Source organism: Cordyceps fumosorosea (assembly GCF_001636725.1).
Source record: "Cordyceps fumosorosea ARSEF 2679 chromosome Unknown scaffold_10, whole genome shotgun sequence".
In the NCBI taxonomy this organism is placed as follows: domain Eukaryota; kingdom Fungi; phylum Ascomycota; class Sordariomycetes; order Hypocreales; family Cordycipitaceae; genus Cordyceps; species Cordyceps fumosorosea.
In genome coordinates, this window is record NW_017387310.1 from 27,005 (window position 1) to 45,959 (window position 18,955).

At 58.6% G+C, this 18,955-nt stretch overlaps 6 protein-coding genes across 6 annotated transcripts in view; 4 read left to right on the forward strand and 2 right to left on the reverse strand.

Annotated features, from left to right (window-relative positions):
• Positions 1 to 642: 642 nt before the first annotated feature.
• ISF_04496 (hypothetical protein) lies at positions 643 to 1,880 on the forward strand (the record flags this gene model as incomplete). Its single annotated transcript, XM_018848102.1, has 2 exons — positions 643 to 1,415; positions 1,472 to 1,880. The coding sequence occupies 2 exons, from the start codon at positions 643 to 645 to the stop codon at positions 1,878 to 1,880; spliced, it is 1,182 nt and encodes a 393-aa protein (XP_018704436.1).
• A 775-nt stretch (positions 1,881 to 2,655) lies between these two features.
• Positions 2,656 to 5,628, reverse strand: ISF_04497 (chitinase 1 precursor; the record flags this gene model as incomplete). The annotated part of the gene is made up of 3 exons (XM_018848103.1): positions 2,656 to 4,243; positions 4,481 to 4,633; positions 5,318 to 5,628. 3 exons carry the CDS (start codon positions 5,626 to 5,628, stop codon positions 2,656 to 2,658), a joined length of 2,052 nt encoding a protein of 683 aa, XP_018704437.1.
• A 5,330-nt stretch (positions 5,629 to 10,958) lies between these two features.
• Positions 10,959 to 12,154, forward strand: ISF_04498 (Six-hairpin glycosidase; the record flags this gene model as incomplete). The annotated part of the gene is made up of 2 exons (XM_018848104.1): positions 10,959 to 11,466; positions 11,523 to 12,154. 2 exons carry the CDS (start codon positions 10,959 to 10,961, stop codon positions 12,152 to 12,154), a joined length of 1,140 nt encoding a protein of 379 aa, XP_018704438.1.
• Positions 12,155 to 12,535: 381 nt separating this feature from the next.
• ISF_04499 (hypothetical protein) lies at positions 12,536 to 14,514 on the reverse strand (the record flags this gene model as incomplete). The annotated part of the gene is made up of 2 exons (XM_018848105.1): positions 12,536 to 14,353; positions 14,401 to 14,514. The coding sequence occupies 2 exons, from the start codon at positions 14,512 to 14,514 to the stop codon at positions 12,536 to 12,538; spliced, it is 1,932 nt and encodes a 643-aa protein (XP_018704439.1).
• A 1,160-nt stretch (positions 14,515 to 15,674) lies between these two features.
• On the forward strand, positions 15,675 to 17,372 carry ISF_04500 (C6 zinc finger domain protein; the record flags this gene model as incomplete). The annotated part of the gene is made up of 5 exons (XM_018848106.1): positions 15,675 to 15,745; positions 15,808 to 16,004; positions 16,080 to 16,402; positions 16,459 to 16,589; positions 16,646 to 17,372. 5 exons carry the CDS (start codon positions 15,675 to 15,677, stop codon positions 17,370 to 17,372), a joined length of 1,449 nt encoding a protein of 482 aa, XP_018704440.1.
• A 1,291-nt stretch (positions 17,373 to 18,663) lies between these two features.
• The window catches only part of ISF_04501 (hexose transport-related protein), a gene marked incomplete at both ends in the record, with an annotated part of 486 nt that continues 194 nt past the window's right edge, over positions 18,664 to 18,955 (forward strand). The window contains one exon of the mRNA XM_018848107.1: positions 18,664 to 18,903. Within this exon, the coding sequence (XP_018704441.1) occupies positions 18,664 to 18,903 (240 nt within the window). The remainder of the gene's footprint in view (positions 18,904 to 18,955) is intronic.

Below are 18,955 nucleotides of genomic sequence, written 5' to 3' on the forward strand. Positions count from 1 at the left end.
CGAGAAGGTGCACTTGCGGAGGATGTACTTATTGAGAGCCGGCTGGTATACCTCTCGTAAATTCTTGAACCGCTGGCGAAGCCTCTCAGGAATGTCTTTATCAAATCTTTTCAAATCAGTTCCCTGATACGGAACTCCGGGAGATGTGGGGGGTCTCGAGCAAGACGGCTCGCCAGGGGGGACTGCCGCGACGGTGTTGGCGATGGTGTTGGTGAGGGAGGGAGGAGCGACCGTGGCAGCAGCAGCTGAAAATGGCTCAGCTCTCAATCGAGGACTCATAGGGCTACCGCCTAGCTGCTGACGGTCCGGGAAATTCTGCAAAGCCATTCGCTCTGCGCCTTGAGCGGCAATCACCGTCGTGCCGATCGAAGAGCTACTCATCGCCACGATGAGGGGTAGCGGGTTTTGATGATTCTCAGTCTGCCCAAAGTCGAAAAGGGAACAAGGAGTTTCAGCCCAACAAGACATTCTACCATCGCTGACTCAGCCTGCATTATATGCAGCTTGATCTTGCCGATGTGAATCCGTTGGGTGAGGGCTGAGCAGGAGGTGCAGCATGCTATGCTGTTCTCGGCGGCTACAGAGCCTAACCCAAGCCCTGCCTTGAAGCTCGCAAGGTAACGAGGTGAGAAATAGGCAAAAATGGCGGTTGAGTCAACTTCCCTGGAGACGACTGACACTCGGGTCATGCTGATGCTCGGTCACGTCCTTTGGGTGTGGCCGCTCTGCAGCCAATGTACCGCCGGCCGCGCCTGCACCGACGACGAGTGCAAAACGCGCGTTATCGGCACCAAGCGCTACTTTCAATTCTACAAGGAGCTCATCGGCACCTACCTGGATGACAGCTTCGTGGCCACGCGGGCCTTTCAAACACACGAAGATCTCTTCACCGCCCTCCAATCCCTCATCGCGAACCCCCGCATGACCAGGAAGCAGCTCGCCGACACCATCTCTCGCGACCGCCATCTGGCCCCAAACGCGCTAAACGCAGCAGTCTCCCTCGTGGTCAAGGTCCTGGCCATGATCGACCCGTCCTCGTCGCGCCTCTTCTCCTCCCCGGGAACGCTGGAGCTCGGCCGCTACCGCGCGCCATGGCGGGACCACGTCCCCTTCTGCGACTACGTTCAGGACATGTTCCCGGCGGGCAGCGGCGGAGAGGTGGACGGCGGGAACAGTGATCGGTTCGAGGATATGAAGGACGCGCTGAGGGCGTCGGAACTCAAGAAGAAGCTCCGGCTGACGCTGCGCCTCACCCACGACCTGCGCGACCACCTGCAATTTGATCGGAAACACAGAATCCTCGACATCTTCCACCTGACCAGCTTCCTCAAGGAGCAGCTGCGGCTCTCTAAAGGAGCGCCCAGCGCTTCGAGCTCAGACGGTCAAGACTCTCCGGATGACGACAGCAACGGCCCGTATGACCGAAACCCCCGCCCCTTCTCTTCTCTCCACTAACGCCTTCCTCCGACAGTGACCATGTCCTCCTCCCGCGGCAGCTCCTACTCGAGACGCTCTCCTCCGTCCAGCAGATCCTCTTCCCGCCGAGCGACGCGCGCTGCCGGCAACTCCTGCGGACCCTCGTCGACTCGGCCGGCTTCGACCCGGACGCCGCGCGCTACGAGCTGGCCTCGGTGCGCCGCCGCGGCGAGCGCGCACGCTACGTGTACCTCGCGGAGCGCCTCGAGGACTTGTTCGAGGAGGCGCGCCACCCGCGGCCCGACGGCTGGCTGGATCGCGCGCTCGAGCGCCGCAGCGGCAAGAGGCACGTCATGTGCGCCACCGTCGTCGGGCTGGTGGTCGCGCTCGTCCTGGGAGTCGGGTCGCTGGCCGCGGGCGTCTTCCAGGCCGTCGTGGCGTACCTGGCGTGGAAAAATCCGTAGTCGCGGTGCTGCGAGGGGTGTTAGCCAAGCATACATACAGGATCTGGGAAATCTAGCACAGCATTATACAGTACCGTGCTGAAAGCGTCTGCCGCTCGTGAATGCACCGCTGACGCTACTGTAGAGCTGACACTCATGTTCTTGAATGGCGTTTACGATAAGTGATGATACACTGTGGACAATGGTTGGTGATATTGCTCATGCTAGTTAGTGATTGCTCCGTAATGGCTCTTGAATATCCTGAATGCTGTGCTTGACCGAGCGGCCTATGACACAGTGGAGCAATACATCATTAACAAAAAGAAGAATCAATTAAAGGAAGTAAAACAAAAAAACACCATCCTTGCTGTATAGACCTGCCACCTGGGCAAACACATGAACCCCTGGTCTTTGTTGCCATATCCCTCATAACACGCTCCATTCGTCCCATCCAACGCCGCAAACCAGGGGAGGGGTATTTTGTGAGCCTTGCTATCATTTTTTTTTGTTCCTTTTTCAGTGAGTTTTATTCCGTCATCCATAAATCTGTGTGTGTCCTTCCCTTTCGCCACCCACTCCAAAAAGCAAGCTAATCCTACAACCTACCAATGCACTTGATCCGACAATTAAGTCTTATCTCTTCAGCTGCAAATAAGCGTGGTATAAAAAAAAGGCTGGGCGCCGGCCGCCCTGCTTTCGCCCATTCCCATAAAGCAGAACAAATCTGGCAGCTCAATGCTCGCGGTTTGAAAACAAACAATCAAGTATATACGCGAAGTATGCACAGCAAGCAGCCTTAGACACCACCACCCATGAAGGCGGCGAGATCGTCCAAGTCAAGAAGCTGTCGCTCAAAGGCAGCGCAGAGTTCAGGGGCCGTCATATCCTGGCTCGTAGAAGTCGTCTGCGCTTCCTGGCCATGGGACGAGCCGCTGTTGGAGCTGGCTGGACTTTGTGGCTTCGGCTCGTGCATGGTAGCTTGGGGAACGCTGCTTGGGGGCGGCGTAGCATTGCTGGGCGTAGCCACGCCGCTCGAGTGACCATTTATGGTGGTGATGCCAGGGCGACGGGGAATGGTGACGGTAGGGGGCTCGCTACCATCGCGGGAGTGCTCGCCAACGGATTGGGCAGTGGCATGCTGCTGGCCATTGGGCTGATCATAGTCCATAGCCTCAGGGTTGGTGTCGGCGTTGGAGGAGATCTCGTCCTTGACGCCGTTGTTTGCGTTGGAAGCGGAACGACCCGAGGCAGCAGCGGCATCGTTGTTGAGCACGCGCTGCATGACAGTAAGGTGTCGCAGCCAGCTGGACATCAGAGGCCAGTTGTCGGTGCCGTCTGACATGAATCGAAGACCGTCTCTAACGATGTGGGCAGCAGTCTCAGCAGCATTGTTGGGGGTGAGGCCCTTGAGAGAGAGATAGGCCACGGTGGCGCTACCAGTGAAGGCAGAGAAGAGCATGAAAATGGGGAAAGACGGCAGCTGCTCCTTTTCAACTCCTGCCTCAACAGCAGTCAGCAGGGAAAGCGTGGCGTGGCAGGAGCTGAAAATCCTGTCGACAATGTCATGGCCACGGCCACTCATGCGGTACGCATCGGCAGTAAAGTCGTGGGCATAGACGTCCTGCAGCAGGCGTCTTCGGTGGACAAAGATTGTCGCGCAGTGCAGGAGGCAGTGCAGCATAGCAAAGGTATAGCCCGAGCCCATAGTCATGTGCAGGTTGATCTGGCCCGGCTTGTCTACGTACTGCATAGGCAGGCTGTTGCGCAGATCCTCAATCTTGGCGACGAGATTGGAGCAGTCTTCCTCGTCGTAGCCGTGAAGGGGGCTAGTAGTGAGCATGCCGACAACGTCACGCCAAAGAGTGGCGGCAATGACAATGTAGCCAAACTCGCCAATTTCGCCAGTGGGCCCATGGCTGGGCGAGGTAGTAACCCTGTTCAGGTACTGCACCAGCGACTTGATGTAGACATTGTTGCCGAAGGCAAAGTTAATGTCGGAACAAGGCAGTGAGACGGTCGCGGTATCCTGGGCAGTCAAGGCAGGGAAGCGGCCAGGAGTGCTAGTAAGAAGACAGTCGAGGATATAGATGAGCCAGAGAGTTCGGCGGCAACTCTCGTCACGGAGCCACTGGTCACCGTCGCCCGCGTGGTGGCTGTTAAGAATGCGATACATCTGCAACATGCGGGCGGCCTGGCCGAGATAGATGTATGCGCGGACGGCATTGCGCGAGCCCCATTCGTGGATGATGATGAGACAGAGGGCCTGAATGTCGGCGAGATTAGGATGGTCGAGGTTGCTGTTGATGAGGGTCATAGCCTTGGCGGCGTATGTCTCAGCAGCCTGGGTCGAGCTGCCATAGCGGCGGATCAGGCTGGGGGAGCTCCTGGAGAGAAGGGGTCAGCAAAGAATGGGATGGTACAGGCGGACAACGGCGGACGCTGGCAGTGCTGGGGTGGTGCCAGGAGTGTCGGAACAAGGCGGCGCTCGGTGTGTGGGCCGGGCACCGATGAAATTTTGGGTCGAGGCCCGCAAATCCATGCGGTGGTCCGGAGGAGGACGCGCTGGCGAGCCGAGCGCGGTGAGGGCAAACAAGGGCGGCGCGCGCGATGAGGAGACTTACCGAGAAGCACAGGCCAAGAGCCCGTAGACGAGAGTGGACTCAAGGGAGGCATTCTTGAGCTGCTGGACAAATGAGGGTTTGTGGAAGGCGACGCAAGCTGGGAAGGTTTTGGAGACGACGCGCTCACACTCAGCAATGAGCTCTGGAGTCAGCCTAGGAAGCGCATGTCAGTAAGGGTGGTCGAAATTCCGGTTGAGCATTTTTGGTTGGGGCGTGAGAAAGCGGGCGAGGGCGGGAGAGGAGACGGCGGGCAGGTCCGCCGAGGCGAGGCAAAACGGTGGGAGCACAAGTAAATACAGCGCAAGTAACCGGGGGGCGGCGCAAGCTGGGAAAAAACCTCGGCCCAGGAGGAGGCCGAATGCCCATGATTTTTTTGTGGGGGTTGGGTGAATGTGACGGACGGAGGACGCGGCCAGCCGAGAAAGGCAGGGAAAATAAGCGAGAAAAAAAAGGAACCCGGAGTCGGAGTGCCAATATGTGTGTGTACCGATGAGTGTGACTTCCGTGTGAGACCGGAGGGAAGAGGGAAGGGGAAAGATGAAGGGAAAAGATGAAGGCAAAGGGGAACTGCGCTGGCCGTCTCGGTGGTGGTGGCATGAGGCGACTGACAGTGAGTAGCAGGAGGCCAGCCAGGGCAGTGCCTGACGAGGAGCACTGGGGGTGAGACGCTGTGGTACGGGAATAAGGGAGGCCAGAGATGGGATGGAGGGAAGAGAGCCAGCGAAAATGGCAAAACCAAAGGTAGAAAAAAATGCAGAGGAGCAGAAGGAGAAAGGAACAGGAAAAAAAAACCATTTTATTCCTCATCGCTGGAATAAATGCGCTGCATCAACTTACTTTTCGGAGCTGGCCTGAGTATGCCTAGAGCTGCTGGAGCCCACTACGGCTTGCCTGGCCTCAGAGGAGCCGGACCCGGAGGCCGGGAGACTGTCGCGCGAGGGGCGAGACTGGGCGACGTGGCGAGCAGGACTCTGTCCGTTGTGATGGGCGGCGCTCTCGGATGGGAGATAGCAGTCGTGCATGCCCTTGGAACAGTTTTTGCACGGGTTGCCGGGGCCGCGATCGTAGACGCACTTGGTCTTGCCCTTGCGACAGCGAACGCAGGCTCCGCCGGCCCTGAGGGCGGTCGAACGAATGACGCCGGACATGTTTCTGCAGGCGCGGACGGTCGAGAGTCGAAGGGGAGGGTGAGGAAAATAGAAAAGTGAAGAGAGGTGGGATTCGACGGGGAAGCTGTTGAGGCTGGGTTCGGATTCGACAATTTGCGATGAGGAGAAGTGTGTGGTGGAAGAGGAAGAGAAATCCGGACAAAGAGCAAACGCAGCGCGGCCGGACAAGTCGGGAGGAGCCCTGGCTGGGGCGGGCGGGCAGCAACACGTCGCACGCGCGCGCGCAGGCAGACAGAACCAACGGAGGAGCAGAAGCGCACCTCCGAAAAAAAAAAAGGATGCGGGTGAGAAGGGAGCTAAAAAGGAAAAAGAGGGGACAAATAAATGTGCCGGATGATGAGCGACGCTTCAAGAGAATCAACTGTGATGGCAGTTGGAAGTTGCAAAGATCCAAGATGGAACGTGGCAGGGGAGATGAGGAAAGAAAAAATTGGTGAGTCGGTCGAGGAAGAAGGACAAGGAGAGAGGAAGAGGCGGGCGGAAAGGAGAAAAAAAAGAGGCAGCTCCTACCTTAGCACCGTACCGTGTGCTGCGCCGGGCGATTACAGGGCATTTACGGCGCTACAGGCCGTAGGCAAGTCGCCGGGAGGTCGCAATAAGGTCCAGGAAGACGGAGGTACTTGGGTACTTGGGTACCTGGGTACTTTGAACGTGACCAACTTGCCTTGCCAGCTGCCAGCCAACTTTCTCTCTTCTCTCTGCCAGCCAACTTTCTCTCTTCTCTCTGCCAGCTGCCAGCGCGTCTTCGCCACGCACACTCACTTGCGGTTTGTACCTGCAACTCTTCGTACAGTGTACACACGCGACGGGCGCTTCGGCTTCCTGGTGCCGGCCCTGCCAGACCCACCCCTACGCAACACAACCCGACACAAGACACAGCACCTTCATTCACCAGGTCAGGGGCGAATAACCTGCGCAAGTGCTGGTGAACGAAGATTTTGCATCGACTTAACTGAGTCCTCATCGTCGACACCTTGGGATAAAAAAAAGAAGCTTCCCATCCACATACCCAAACCCCCGCCCCCATCACAGCTCCTTTCCTCCTCTGTTTGCTCCGCTCCGGCCCTCGGTGCTCCCGTATCGCCGCACAGTGTGAAAACTTTGCGTCAACACCGTGCCGCTCAGGCTCCAGGCCGGCCACTGACCTCACCACTCTTCCAGCGGCCCTGTTCACCCCCGGCACTCTGCCACAAGCGCCAGCCCGCCTGGCTCTACACCAATCGCGGCCCCGTAGCTCGATTTACTTCTGTGTGTCACACAAACGAAAAAAATCGTTCCACCAAGTAATGGATTACAATATGGTTTTTTTTTTTCGAGGGAAAAAGTAATAAACAACAGTCTGAGCTGGGCATCTGCTGGCACACCAACACCCACCCCACAGGTTGTACCCGTGCTTCTCTCCTTCTCCCACCTCTCACGCATCACACTTCCCATCTCCATCGCACACCTCACTCCCGTCTCACGCCCCTCGACGCCGACTCCTCTCACATGCCACATTTCCATCCTAAATGGCCTGTTTTATCGCCTCACCTCCCATCGCCCATCACCCACGGCGCTTCGCCCTGACCGACCGAGTCCCTCTTTCGTCTCTTCCTAGCCTCTTTTCACCTTCGTGACGCTGACCCGATCCCCGACAGATCTTGCTGGTGGACCTCGTCCCATCCAAACGCCCTTCCGCCAGCCTTCCACACACACCCCAGCCCTGGCTTCATGCGTCGCATCGCACACTCTTTGTGCTCTAATAAATAAACCTTGTCGTCTGATACACGATGCGCGCCCAACGACCTTGCAGAATCTCGCGTCAACCCGGTCTTGCAGCTACACACTCTATCATTACTATGTACTCCCCGACGGCCAACACGGAGCCTCAACCCAGACATCTAGGCCATCGTCCCGGCCACGGCTACCACCATAGCGTTGACCCGCCGCGCGTTAAGACACCACAGTAGCGTCTGTCCGCCTCGTCGCGTTCCGTTCCTGCAACAGGCACGCCATCCCTCCCCAATGCTAGTCAACCTCGCAGCCTTGCCCTGCGTCGTCTGCATCCTCTTTGGTCGCCCGTTTCGCTCGCGGTGGTGTTTAGGTTCTGCACTCTACAAACACGGGCACATTCGCCTACCATTTAGGTACCAGGTACATCAGCGCCCACCAACCTCCCATTCGCTCCTCGTTGGGCCGACACGGGAAGCATGATAATCCCTCAAGCAAACAACCTCTTGTTGGTGGCGCCCAGTCTTGGGCCCTTCCCGCTGCAGAACTCGGCCTGATTGGCACATCGCGGGGGAGATGTCTTGCTCTCAAGCACAGGCTGCATAGCCAATGCACGCCTGTAATTTGGGGGCAACCCCTTACGCCGATACCAGCTGAACACCATCTCGCTCGCCGCATATGCGTACACAGCTGCACCAACAAGTAAACTTGCGACAGCACGACCATAGACAGGCCTAAATTTAGGGCATCCTCCTTGCTTTCTCCGGTGGTCAGCACCGCCCTTTCCCCAGGCCACCGCCGGTTGCCCAGCGCCTTGGCCGCTCCGGGCAAACTGCACTCAAGCTGGTCGACAGGCACCGTACCTTGCAGTCTATCGACTTTGGCATCAATGTTTCCCTCTCCCTCACCAGACAGCAAGACTACATCAAGAAAAAGCGCTAAGAAGTCAGTTCAGCAATTCCAGCTTTCGCCTACGCCCGCAAAAAGCGCTTCGGCCGATCTACGAAGCACACTCTGCGTCAGCACCGCGAATCTTGCACCCAACCCCGTCTCCGTGACATGATGCGCCGGACACGCTTGGCTGCTGCGGTCTCGTCTTCCGGAGATAGATGTCTCACTGCGAGGGCGCGACCCGCTAACACGCCGGGCACCCAATTCAACGGGCGCGCCACGCAACCCCCCTTTTGGTTGGCCTTGCAGCTCTGACCAGCCAGGCCAACCACAAGGACCCGGGTGTGCTCTGTCTTCCACCACCTGTAAAACTTCAACCCGACCTCATTTTCGCGGCCGGGGCCTTCCACACCTCCCTGATGTGGGGCCGGGCACAGCCTTTCTCGCAGTGGCACGGCAAATCACCCCCCCGCTCCCAGCCTGGCCCTCGCCGCCTCGACTTGTGCAAGGGGCCAAATTTACCTCCAAGATTAATTTGCCAGGCCCGGCGACACGAACAAGATAACAGGATACATATTGAGCGCGACAGACACATCTTGACGGATGGCCGGTTTCGATCCACCCCGCTCCGCTCCTTCAGGCCATTGTCCGTCACACCAAAGGCTGACGCCCCCCCCCGCAGCCCCCCGAATGTCGCCCTTTCGCTGGCCCCCGAGTTCAAAAACCCGCCGGGTGGTCTGCGGCCAGTTTGCTAATTTCGAGCTCCTCCTGCCGGGCTGTGTTTCATGCCGATACTCTATTTCGAGTCTGGTCGCGTCACTGTTCCCGGCAGGTCCGCAGGCAGCCAACCCAACACAGCACCAGAGGCCAGCTTCTCTTGAGACGCCGGCACAACCGGACGGGCCTGCTCAACATGCCGGGAGCGACCGCGCCCTCTTGCCCATACTCGGGTTTATAAGCCTTGCTTCTCAGGCCTTGCTGTCTTGAATGTAGTAGGTCTTGCACTAATAAATCTTAGCATGTGAGTTCTCCCTAACCCCGCGTCGGGGCATCACAATTGAGTCCCGGCTTCCACTCGGTCCTTGGCCGGTACCTCCGGAGCTCCTACTCTACCAAGTAGTCACGCCGATTCCGTGCGACGCATTGCTAGGTGAATACTTGCATTCCCCTACGACGGGATAGTTACTTCCACGTACCCTGAAATGTCTCTTTTTCCTCCTCCAAATGCCAACAAGCGGATCTAATAGTGCCCTCCATTTCGTAGCGCAGTCTTCGTTGCCTACCAAGGTCGGCAACCTTGCCTCAGTACTGTAGTACACTGGAATCTGTCAAACCAAGCGAAATCGCGTCTCGACGCCCTAAAATTCTTTTGTGTCATTAAATTATATGAATGCAACCTAGATCAAATCCCGCGCCGGGTTGCATCGCCGAGACCGGATTTTCCGCAGAGCCTGCCTATTGTGGTTCGTGCAGGCGACACCTCGCCTTTGTGCAACCAACCAAGGGGCACGAAGGACGAAAGAAATTTCCGTTGTATATAGTAAATTCGTTTCGTTTATTGGAAACGCGGCTGTGTAATCCCTTTGGCTTTGCTTGTGCGCGTCATATAGAACAAGACTTGGCAATTGTCCCTCCCCCGATTCTGTCCGCGCTAGATGAATGGACGAGAGATTGCAACTCGTAGATGAAAGCGGCATCTTGGGGGGTCGCTCTCTTGTTTCCTGTGTTCCATCCTAAGGATTAGACACAAGTCTACGGGTTTCCACAGACCTGGTCCCTGTAGGAAGTGGCTTGTGAAGCAAGTAAAGAAAGAGGTAAGTCAAGTCAGCTAACTCAAACATCGGACCAGTCTACAAACTGGAACGGAGAGCTCACAGGAAAGATAATACTAGGTACGTACAATACAGACGTAAATCTACCGCATAACAAGTGACTATCGTTTCTCACGACCACAGACCACAGCAGTTCTCAGTCGTGACGCAGGGTGCCTCCTACCCTAGAGCAGATGCTTCACCGTGGCGCAACCGATGGGTCTTCTGCATCTCCTAGATTGGCATATTGCGTCTCGCTGTAAATATCTTTAGAAGAGGGAGCTTTAGCTTATTTGAAGCATGACTTAGATTCCCAATCGCGAGTCTTGGCGCGATTGACCGTGCCGCACCTAAGTGCTTAAGATGGAGCGTCAACGCGAAACATGTATCATGGATTCTCCAACGCTAGAGATGCACAGAGAACCCAAAACCAAATAAACTGAATTTTTCTTAGTATTCGTGATCTGGTGGGAGCGCAATTTACAAAGGAAGCATAGTGTGCAAGCCCGATCGTTTCTACATTCCCATGTCAACGCCCTGGATGGTTGTCATATCTGACGGAAAAATTACCCCGGGATTTCGCAAAATATATGCAATTCCACCAACCACAGGTGAGAATCTATGTAAGGCCTAATATATAGTTGCTTAGGCTTGTGGGGATGGCGAGCTTATTCGAGTAGCTTCGGGCCGTCTTAGAACAAGGATGATCCAGAGTAGATGACAGACACGATGGACAGCGTTGGGTTCCGGAGAAATTACATGCCAATAAGGATGAATACCAAGGGCAGATCCTCTTGGACGCATGGAAGAAGAGCCCCGACATAAATAGCCCACCTCGGTTACCATGGATCCTACTTCCCCATCACCTCTACGTCTCGACATCCAAAGTCTCCCAAGATGCTGCTCGACACCAAGAACGCGGCCCTCCTCGGCGCTCTGTGCGCCGCCGGCACCGCCCTGGCCGCCGATGTTGATGCCGGTTTCAACGTGCGGACCACCGCCGACGTCGCCGTCTCCCACGCCCGCCACTCGTGGGAATGGGGCACCACCGCGCAGGCGCTCCTCGAGCTCGACAACCCCGAGCTCTCCGTCTTCGGCGATGACCCCTTCCCCGGCGGCCGCCTGCCACGCGTCAACCCCGGCGTGCGCGCGCTCGCGTACGTGAAGCCGCATATCCGCCGCGACGGGCCGACGCTGACCGAGGACGGCGCGGTCGGTGACCCGGCGTCGATGGGCGTCTCGGCGCTGCTGCTCGGATCCTCGGACGGCGTGTACTACGGCGCCGCGGACAGACAGGCCGACTACATCCTGCACAAGGCGCCGCGGTACGCCAACGGCGCCATCTCGCACCGCGCCGACATCAAGGAGCTCTGGGCCGACAACATGGCCATGTCCTTTCCCTTTTGTAAGTGTTTACCCCCTGACACGCAAGCTCAACCTGGGCTGATTGAGAGCGTGCAGTGGCGTACTACGCCGTCTACAAAAACGACACGGACGCCATGAGGGAGGTGGTCCGCCAGTGCGGCCTCTACCGCGACGTCCTCAAGATCGACCGCTTCCTCAACTGGCGGCACATCATTGGCCCGCAGTCGCAGGACGAGGGCCTGTGGTCGACCGGCAACGGCTGGGCGGCGTACGGCATGCTGCGCGTGCTGCACACTCTCCAGAAGTGGCCGCGCTCGCGGTCCGCCCTCGGCACCGAGCAAGGCCGCCTGAAGGCGTGGATCAAGGAGATCCTGGACGGCGCGATGCTCTCCGGCCGCGAGGACCTCGGCCTGCTCCGCAACTACCTCAACGACGTTGGGTGGTGGGGCGAGATCTCGGGCACGGCGCTGCTGTCGGCGGCGGCGTACCGCATGGCGGTCAACGACCCGGGCATGTTTCCGAAAAAGTACGTCGACTGGGCGGACGAGAACCGCCGCGCGCTGGGGAAGCAGCAGGGCGGCGACGGCGTGCTGGTGCCGGCGGTGAACCCGCTGGCGTGGAAGGACAGGAATAAGTTCTACGGCGGCTCACCAGAGGGCCAGGCGTTTGTGGTGAACCTGTACACGGCGTACCGCGACTGCGTAAACGAGGGCGTGTGCCGGAAGTAGGGATTAGGGGGTTGACAAGTGCATGATCCAATGTCTATACATGGACAGAGTCTACGCTTTCAAGCGTATATGTCAGGAAGAAATGACGTGATGCCACTATATACCAGTGTTGTAATGGGTCTTGCTGTGACGTATCAACTGAAAATAACTCAACATTCCACCACGACATCGCCGCTCGGCGACCACACCGCATACTCGAGCCACAGCTTGACCATCTTGCCCGGGTTGAGCCTCACGTCCCAGCAGACCTCACCACTCTTGCTCATCTGCGCCGTTGCCCGACCCCAGTCCCGATCCGTCGCATCTTCCTCCCTCCCCGGCGCACCCGTCACCACCGCCGGCCCGTCCGCCGCCAGCCCTCGCGGCGTCACCACCTCCACCCTAAGCCTCTCGTCCTCCGACACTGGCACCTGATCCAGCACGCGCAGCCTCGCCGGCTGCTGCCCCGCACCGCTCCGCGTGTTGTGCACCGTCACCGCGCGCGCAAACACCGAGCTGCTCTCCTTGCTCCCAAACATCCCGCCACCGGCCCCGGCGCGGCGCACCTCGGGCCGGGCGTACGACACCCGCACCGCCGGGTCCGCGCCTAGGCTGACCGTGAAGGCGTCGCCGGCGCCGCGCGGCGGGGCGGTACTTGGCGACGGCGACGTGGCCGAGCGTGGCGGAGGGCAGGGCGGCGCGCGCGACGCGCTGCTTGGAGGCGGCGGACTTGGGTGCGAGCGTGCGCGGGCCGGGCAGGTCGTAGCTGGTGGCCATGCCGGCCTCCTCGACGAGGGAGTCTTCAAAGTCGACCTTGGGCGTGGGCAGCTCCGCCTGCGCCGGCGGGGTGACGGGAGCAGCGGCGGAAAAGGCGTCTGATGTGACATCATCCTCGCAGAATTCCGGCAGCAAATCTCTCGAGGGCTGTAGCAGCCTCGTCGCCTTCCTCTTTAGCATTAATGCCGGCCTCATCGGAGCGCGGCCGCCGTCAGTGGAGGTGGTCGTTGCGGGGCGCTTCTTGAGCCAGGCGGACTCGATTTCGCGATTGTGCGACGACGAGGTCAGGCCGAACATGTCGTCCCTCGGCTTGCCCTCGGCGACGCGCCTTTTCAGCGCAGCCGCAAACGCCACGCTCTCGTGCTCCTCTCGCCGGCTCCGAGTGATGCGATCCTCACCGGCGCCGTTTCCACCCGCCACCGGGCCGACGTGGCCGTCCTTGCCGGCGAGGCGGATGTGCCACGGCTCTAGCTCGGGTAGACCGGCGTCGGCCGCGGCGAGCGCGGCGTCGGACGTGGACAGCGAGATGCGGCAGTCGCGCCACGTCTCGGCCGTGTGGTTGGACACCTTGGCGTCAAAGCAGAGCGTCGCCGGCGCGCCGGCGGCGGTCGACAATTGCAGGTCGTAGCTGGGCGTCCACCCGGCCGCCGACGTCACGTACGAGAGGCGCAGGCTGCATACGACGCCGCCGTCCGGCAAGGCCGTCTCGCCACTGCCGGTGGCTGGGTGCATCGCCTCGGTCTCGCTGGCCACGGACTGCCGACGCGACGACAGCGGCGTCACGACCCCGAGCTCAAGCGTGACCTTGACCGAGTAGCAGTATTTCGGCCAGAACTTGACACGCTCCCGCCGGATGCGCTCCCTCTCCTCGCTCCGGTCGGCGCGCCGCCGCCGCTCGCGCTCGCGACGCCGGCGGTGCGCCTTGCGGCTCTCCCGCGACTCCCTCAGCGCGGCGCGCTGCAGAGCGCGGAGGCGCGCCTTCGCGGTGTCCAGGGTTTCCTGCGCGAGGCGCTGCGACTGCCTGGCGGCGAGCTGCTCGCGGAAGAGGGCGGCGCGCTCGGTGCGGTACGCGGCTAGCAGCTCGGCGAGCCGGGCGCCCTTGTCCTGCTCCATCGTGTCGGGGCCGTCGCTTCGGGCGTCCATGATCTTCTGCCGCCGGTCGATGCTGTCGAGGGCGTCTTTTGCGAGGCGCATGTCATCCTCGAGCTCCGTGACGCGACGCCGGGCGGCGCGGAGGTCCTCCGGCTCGGGATCCTGCTCCTCTTCGCTGTTGTCGTCTTCGGAGGAGTCCTCGTCGGGGTAGACGTCTTGGAAGTTGTTTTTGTTGGGCAGCGCCTCGACTGAGATGTCTGTGATGATGGCGGAGCCGGTTCCCTCGACCTTGACTGAATCCTCGTCCAGCGTTGGACTGAGGCCGCTGATTGTGACTTCATTGATGCCGGGCTAGGGGGATGAGTAACGGCATGCTGAATGGGGGCTTGCACACCAACCTTGAGCTTAATGGCGTTTATTTCTCGCAAAACCTGCGCTCTGTTGGGAAATAGGGCTACAGTGCGGGTTGGGACATTGGCAATTTTGTAGGCAATTTCATTGACAGCCTCCATCGGAGCTGGGGCGACTGTGCGGCGCACAGCTGATGAATAGTGAAGAGTGTCGGTGAAATGAAGAAATAGTCAGCCTTGGTTTCTCAGAAAGAGAAATCGTCAATCGTCTGGAGGCACTTCTGACCACGGTAGCATATGTACAGAGTGTTGAGCGTGCTTCCGGCCGGGCGCGCGCCTCTGCTTCTTATAGCTGCGCCCACATGGCACATGTCAGGGGTGTAGCTGCAGCCCTAGGCAGCCATTGTAGGTCTGCAAAAGCCATCGGCCGGGGTCAATGCTGGTAAAATAAGCAAAATAGGATATACTTTAATGATGATGATTTTACTATTATTATTTTGTATTCTGTTTCGTCCATCTGGACTCTGTGTGGGGTCCCGCCCGCTGAAAGCTGTCTGCGCCGAGGCATGTGAAGACTATGAACTAATTATTAAAGCGACATGGGTCATCGCGGGGCCATGAGGTAGGTAGTAACATCAGACCAGATGTGCAGATGCTATGGAATAAAGCTACTCCCTCAGGTTTGCGTGCGAAAGTTCACGATGGTTGCCTGCTATAGAGGTGAGGAAGAAGCAGGTGGCAGTAAAGGCAGCACAGTGAGATTTGATCTGGTTATACCTATGTATGTAAGAAGCCTAAGAATTTTAACCCAATGCACTATAGGTGGAAGGATTATCATTGAATGGATACTCAACCGAGCTCTGAACGACAGTACAATTTATTTCTATTTATAACATTCTATAGCCTGATTTTCACTCGCCTTGCTCTTCCCCCACCAAGCAGCATCAGGCTGTCGCCAAGCAGCACTATAACCACCACACTGATTGCGCGTGGGCACTGCTCAGACAGCATTTTATACTTCATTTGATACAAGTTTCATGAATTTTTGCTGTGCACCCTTCTTAGTGCCTAGTTTCCATTCAGGTGCCGTTTACCAATTTGGCAGCTCCGAGGCTAGCCAGCCTGTCTTACGAATTTACTACCTCGGACAGTGGTAATAGGAGGAGGCCCCACCTCATCAGCAAGCTCCTCACAGACTGATCCTTTTCACCAAACGACTCATCGTCTGCCATCTCGTCCAATCCGCACCACGCAGGCAGCAATGTGACGCGTCAATCGCCCACCGGTCATCCTGTTCACTGAGAGCGCACCCGCGATAGCAAATGGCGCCCACGGATGCTGACCGCAAGAAGATCTGGGCGCCCCGGGTCCGCACGGGCTGCGAGATCTGCCGGTAAACGCCGTCCCGTCATGAACCCTGCCCGCGCCGAGCCGAGCTGACTCGTCGATGAACAGGGCACGCCGCATCAAGTGTGATGAGACCCATCCGGTCTGCAAGCGATGCGCCATCGGCAAAAGGCCCTGCCGCTACCCGCTGTTGACGCCGTCGCCGTCGCCCCCCGCGGATACGACCACGGAGACGACCCTGAGTAGGGCACCATTCTATCAAGCTGAGCCCCCCGGTTGGGACGCGGCGCAAGCCATGCGATTTTGTTAGTCTTAGTCCTTGTGATGAGCGATGCGACATTATAGCCGGGATGCTGATGCTAACCTATGTGCCCGGTCAGTCGTCGACGTCTCCATCCCCATGTACTCCAAGTTCCAGGTCGTGGAAAACGCCTACGACTACCAGTTTGTGCCTGGCTCGCACATCTCCGTCTTCCCGTACCAGCCCGGCTTCATCATGATGATGACCTGCCAGCGCATAAAGCTGGCCTCGCTCAGCCGCAACGTCCCCGTCCGCCGCGGCCAGGGCCTCGGCATCGAGCACCTGTGGGACATCTTTTACAAGCAGATGGGCGAGACGGTCGTGCACCTGAACAAGCACATCAGCGCGCGGAGCCGGCCGGGCTACATAATCTCTAGGATCATTGACTTGCTGAGCGTCGAGGTGAGCAAAGCATTCGTGTTGATGGGTTGGGCCGGGGAAAGCTAACGCCGTGTCAGCTGGCCATTGTGGGCTCCCCGTGGCGAGCACATCTGCACGGCTTCTTTGCCATTGTGAGCTTGTACGGTGGTGTTGGTACAATGATAAAGACGTGGCCGCGGGTAATATTCGCCCTTCATTACTGCCTCATGTATGTTACAGCGAAGTACTGTGTGCGGGCCATGCTTGGCTGCTAATGCTGTTTAGGTATGCGATCGTGGGCAACACGTGCAGTCCAGCCGCCGACCAGATTTCCGGGCTCGACGCGTGGAGCGAGGAGGAGATCCTCACCGTCTACCAGTTTACGTTTTACTTTGAGTTTGGATGTCCCAGCCAGCTCGCCCTGGCCATTATCCGCATCACACGGCTCCGCGTTCTCGCCGCCACGGCCAGTCTCGCCGCGCCGGACCCGCTCGGCTCCATGGCCCAAGAGATCGCCGAAGACCTACAGGCCTTCGCACCAGAGGAGTGGGCGGAAACGTACCCGGTCCCGGAGGACCCGCTGCGGCCGCTGCTGGCGCGCATGTTCAAGGTGGCCACGATCCTGTACGCGGTCCTGTCGCTGCCGCCGGACCTCGCGCACCACTTTGCTGCCGCGGAGGCGGAGGCGGACGAGGGCGACGGCGGCGGGCGACCCCCGCCGGCCAACCCGCGCGTGCACTATCGGCGCGTGCTGTTTGAGCTGATTGAGCAGACGCGGGTGCACATCAAGACGAGCGTGCTGAGCTGGGCGTTTGCGGTGCTCGGCGCGGCGTACGCGGACGGGCCGGAGCAGGGCAAGGAGAGGATCCTGCAGCACCTCCGGGCGATGCAGGGCATGGAGAACGTGGAGTGCGGCGCGACGACGATGCTGCAGCTGTTTCCGGATGTCTGGGCGTCGGGGAGGACGAGGTGGGAGGACTGTTACTATAAGCCGTGTCAGGTGCTGTGCTGACAATGATACCCGTACAAATGCAAAAATGATACTTGGGCTGTGCTGTACGACTAGGTCGCTGAGAAGCGACTTGGAATGCTTGATTCGAGGTTGAATGGGGGTGGTGGCTGCTGTGATGAAAGCGTCTTAACGGGGTAGAGATTGAGAGGGCTCAGCGTGTTTGGCGTGTTGGCCGGATGCAACATGTAGCGACCCGTCATGATGGTTGCATCAAGATGGATCTTCACACCTTATCGCGGTGAAGCTCACACAACAGCTGCAGCTTCTACATGGTTGAAGTGCACCCCCGGCGAGGCTGGGTGGGGGAGGGAGAACGTTACAGCGGTATGCGGGGTGAGGTGGTCCGAGATCTGGGGTGTTGCACGAGGCGAGTTGGGGAGAGTGGGAGTTTGAGTAGGTGGGGAGGAAGGAACTCGTCCTTTTGTTTGTCTGTCTAATCGACTAAGGAATAAAGAAGGGGTTGAGGCGGGTGAAACAACCGCGTAGATACGGATATAAATAAAGCCAGCCATGGCCCCTCCCCCCGATAGGACCAACGAGAAGACAAGACAGCTTGCGCCGTGACGCGATGGTGGCTGGTGGCGGCGGACTGTGGCTGGGTGGGGGAAGAAAATTTTGGGGGGACGCAGACGCTGTGAATCGTTGGTCAGGGAGGAGGCACGCAACTTTATCTACCCTGCCATGCACCCCGCTGAGATGCAGGAATACGTTGGACGAATGCGGATGCCGCGTTGCGCACCAGATGCTCCGAGAGATGGGAAAGGAGACATTGGACTGCCAGCTGCTGCAAGCCATTGTTCTGCAGACAAGGTGCAACCTGTCTGTCTACCTTTGTGGCTTGACGCAATGCGGGGCCCCGGACTCACCTGCCGTGACCCCCACATACGGAAGCTGGACGACTTTACTGCATGTACTGCAGGTCGAGGAATAAAGTTGCATAGAGACATGGACAGCTTGGAAGTCGCTGCAAGTGCCAAGATTCAACGTTTCTCTCTACATCTATTACGTCCATTTCAGCCCACGCCCTCGTCTGCTCCTCTGCAGCCCCCCAGATATGAACTGCCTTTTCTCCGACTGTGGGGGTCAACCCTTGACTGTGGGGGAGAACCCCGGTCCGGTTCAACGCCAACGCCCTTGACGTTGGTTAGTCAAGCACCAACTATGTAGCTAAAAAGTGGTTGAAACTCTCTTTCCATCATAAATGCAACCAATTCCGCTCTCCGTCTTCCTCCCCAAGTCCTCTCCAACCTTTTGTCATCCCAAGTCTTCTTCTTCATCCTCTTCATCCACCATGGGCCAGACCGCCGACCAGCCGGAGTTGCACCACGTCTCCACGGCGGCCGCTCACGACGACGACCGGCCGTCCCTAGACAAGCACGATGCCGCCGACATCCGGGAGGTCCAGGGCAACGCCCACTTTTACGAGACCGTCACCGCGGCGCCGCTCAACCCCTGGTCCCGGACGAGCTTCCAGCTGTACCTGATCCTGCTCGTCGCGGCCCTCAACGCCACCGCCTCTGGCTTCGATGGTGTATGTTGGCGTTCTTGGCGGCAATGAAGGGAAAAAAAAAAAAAAAAAAAAA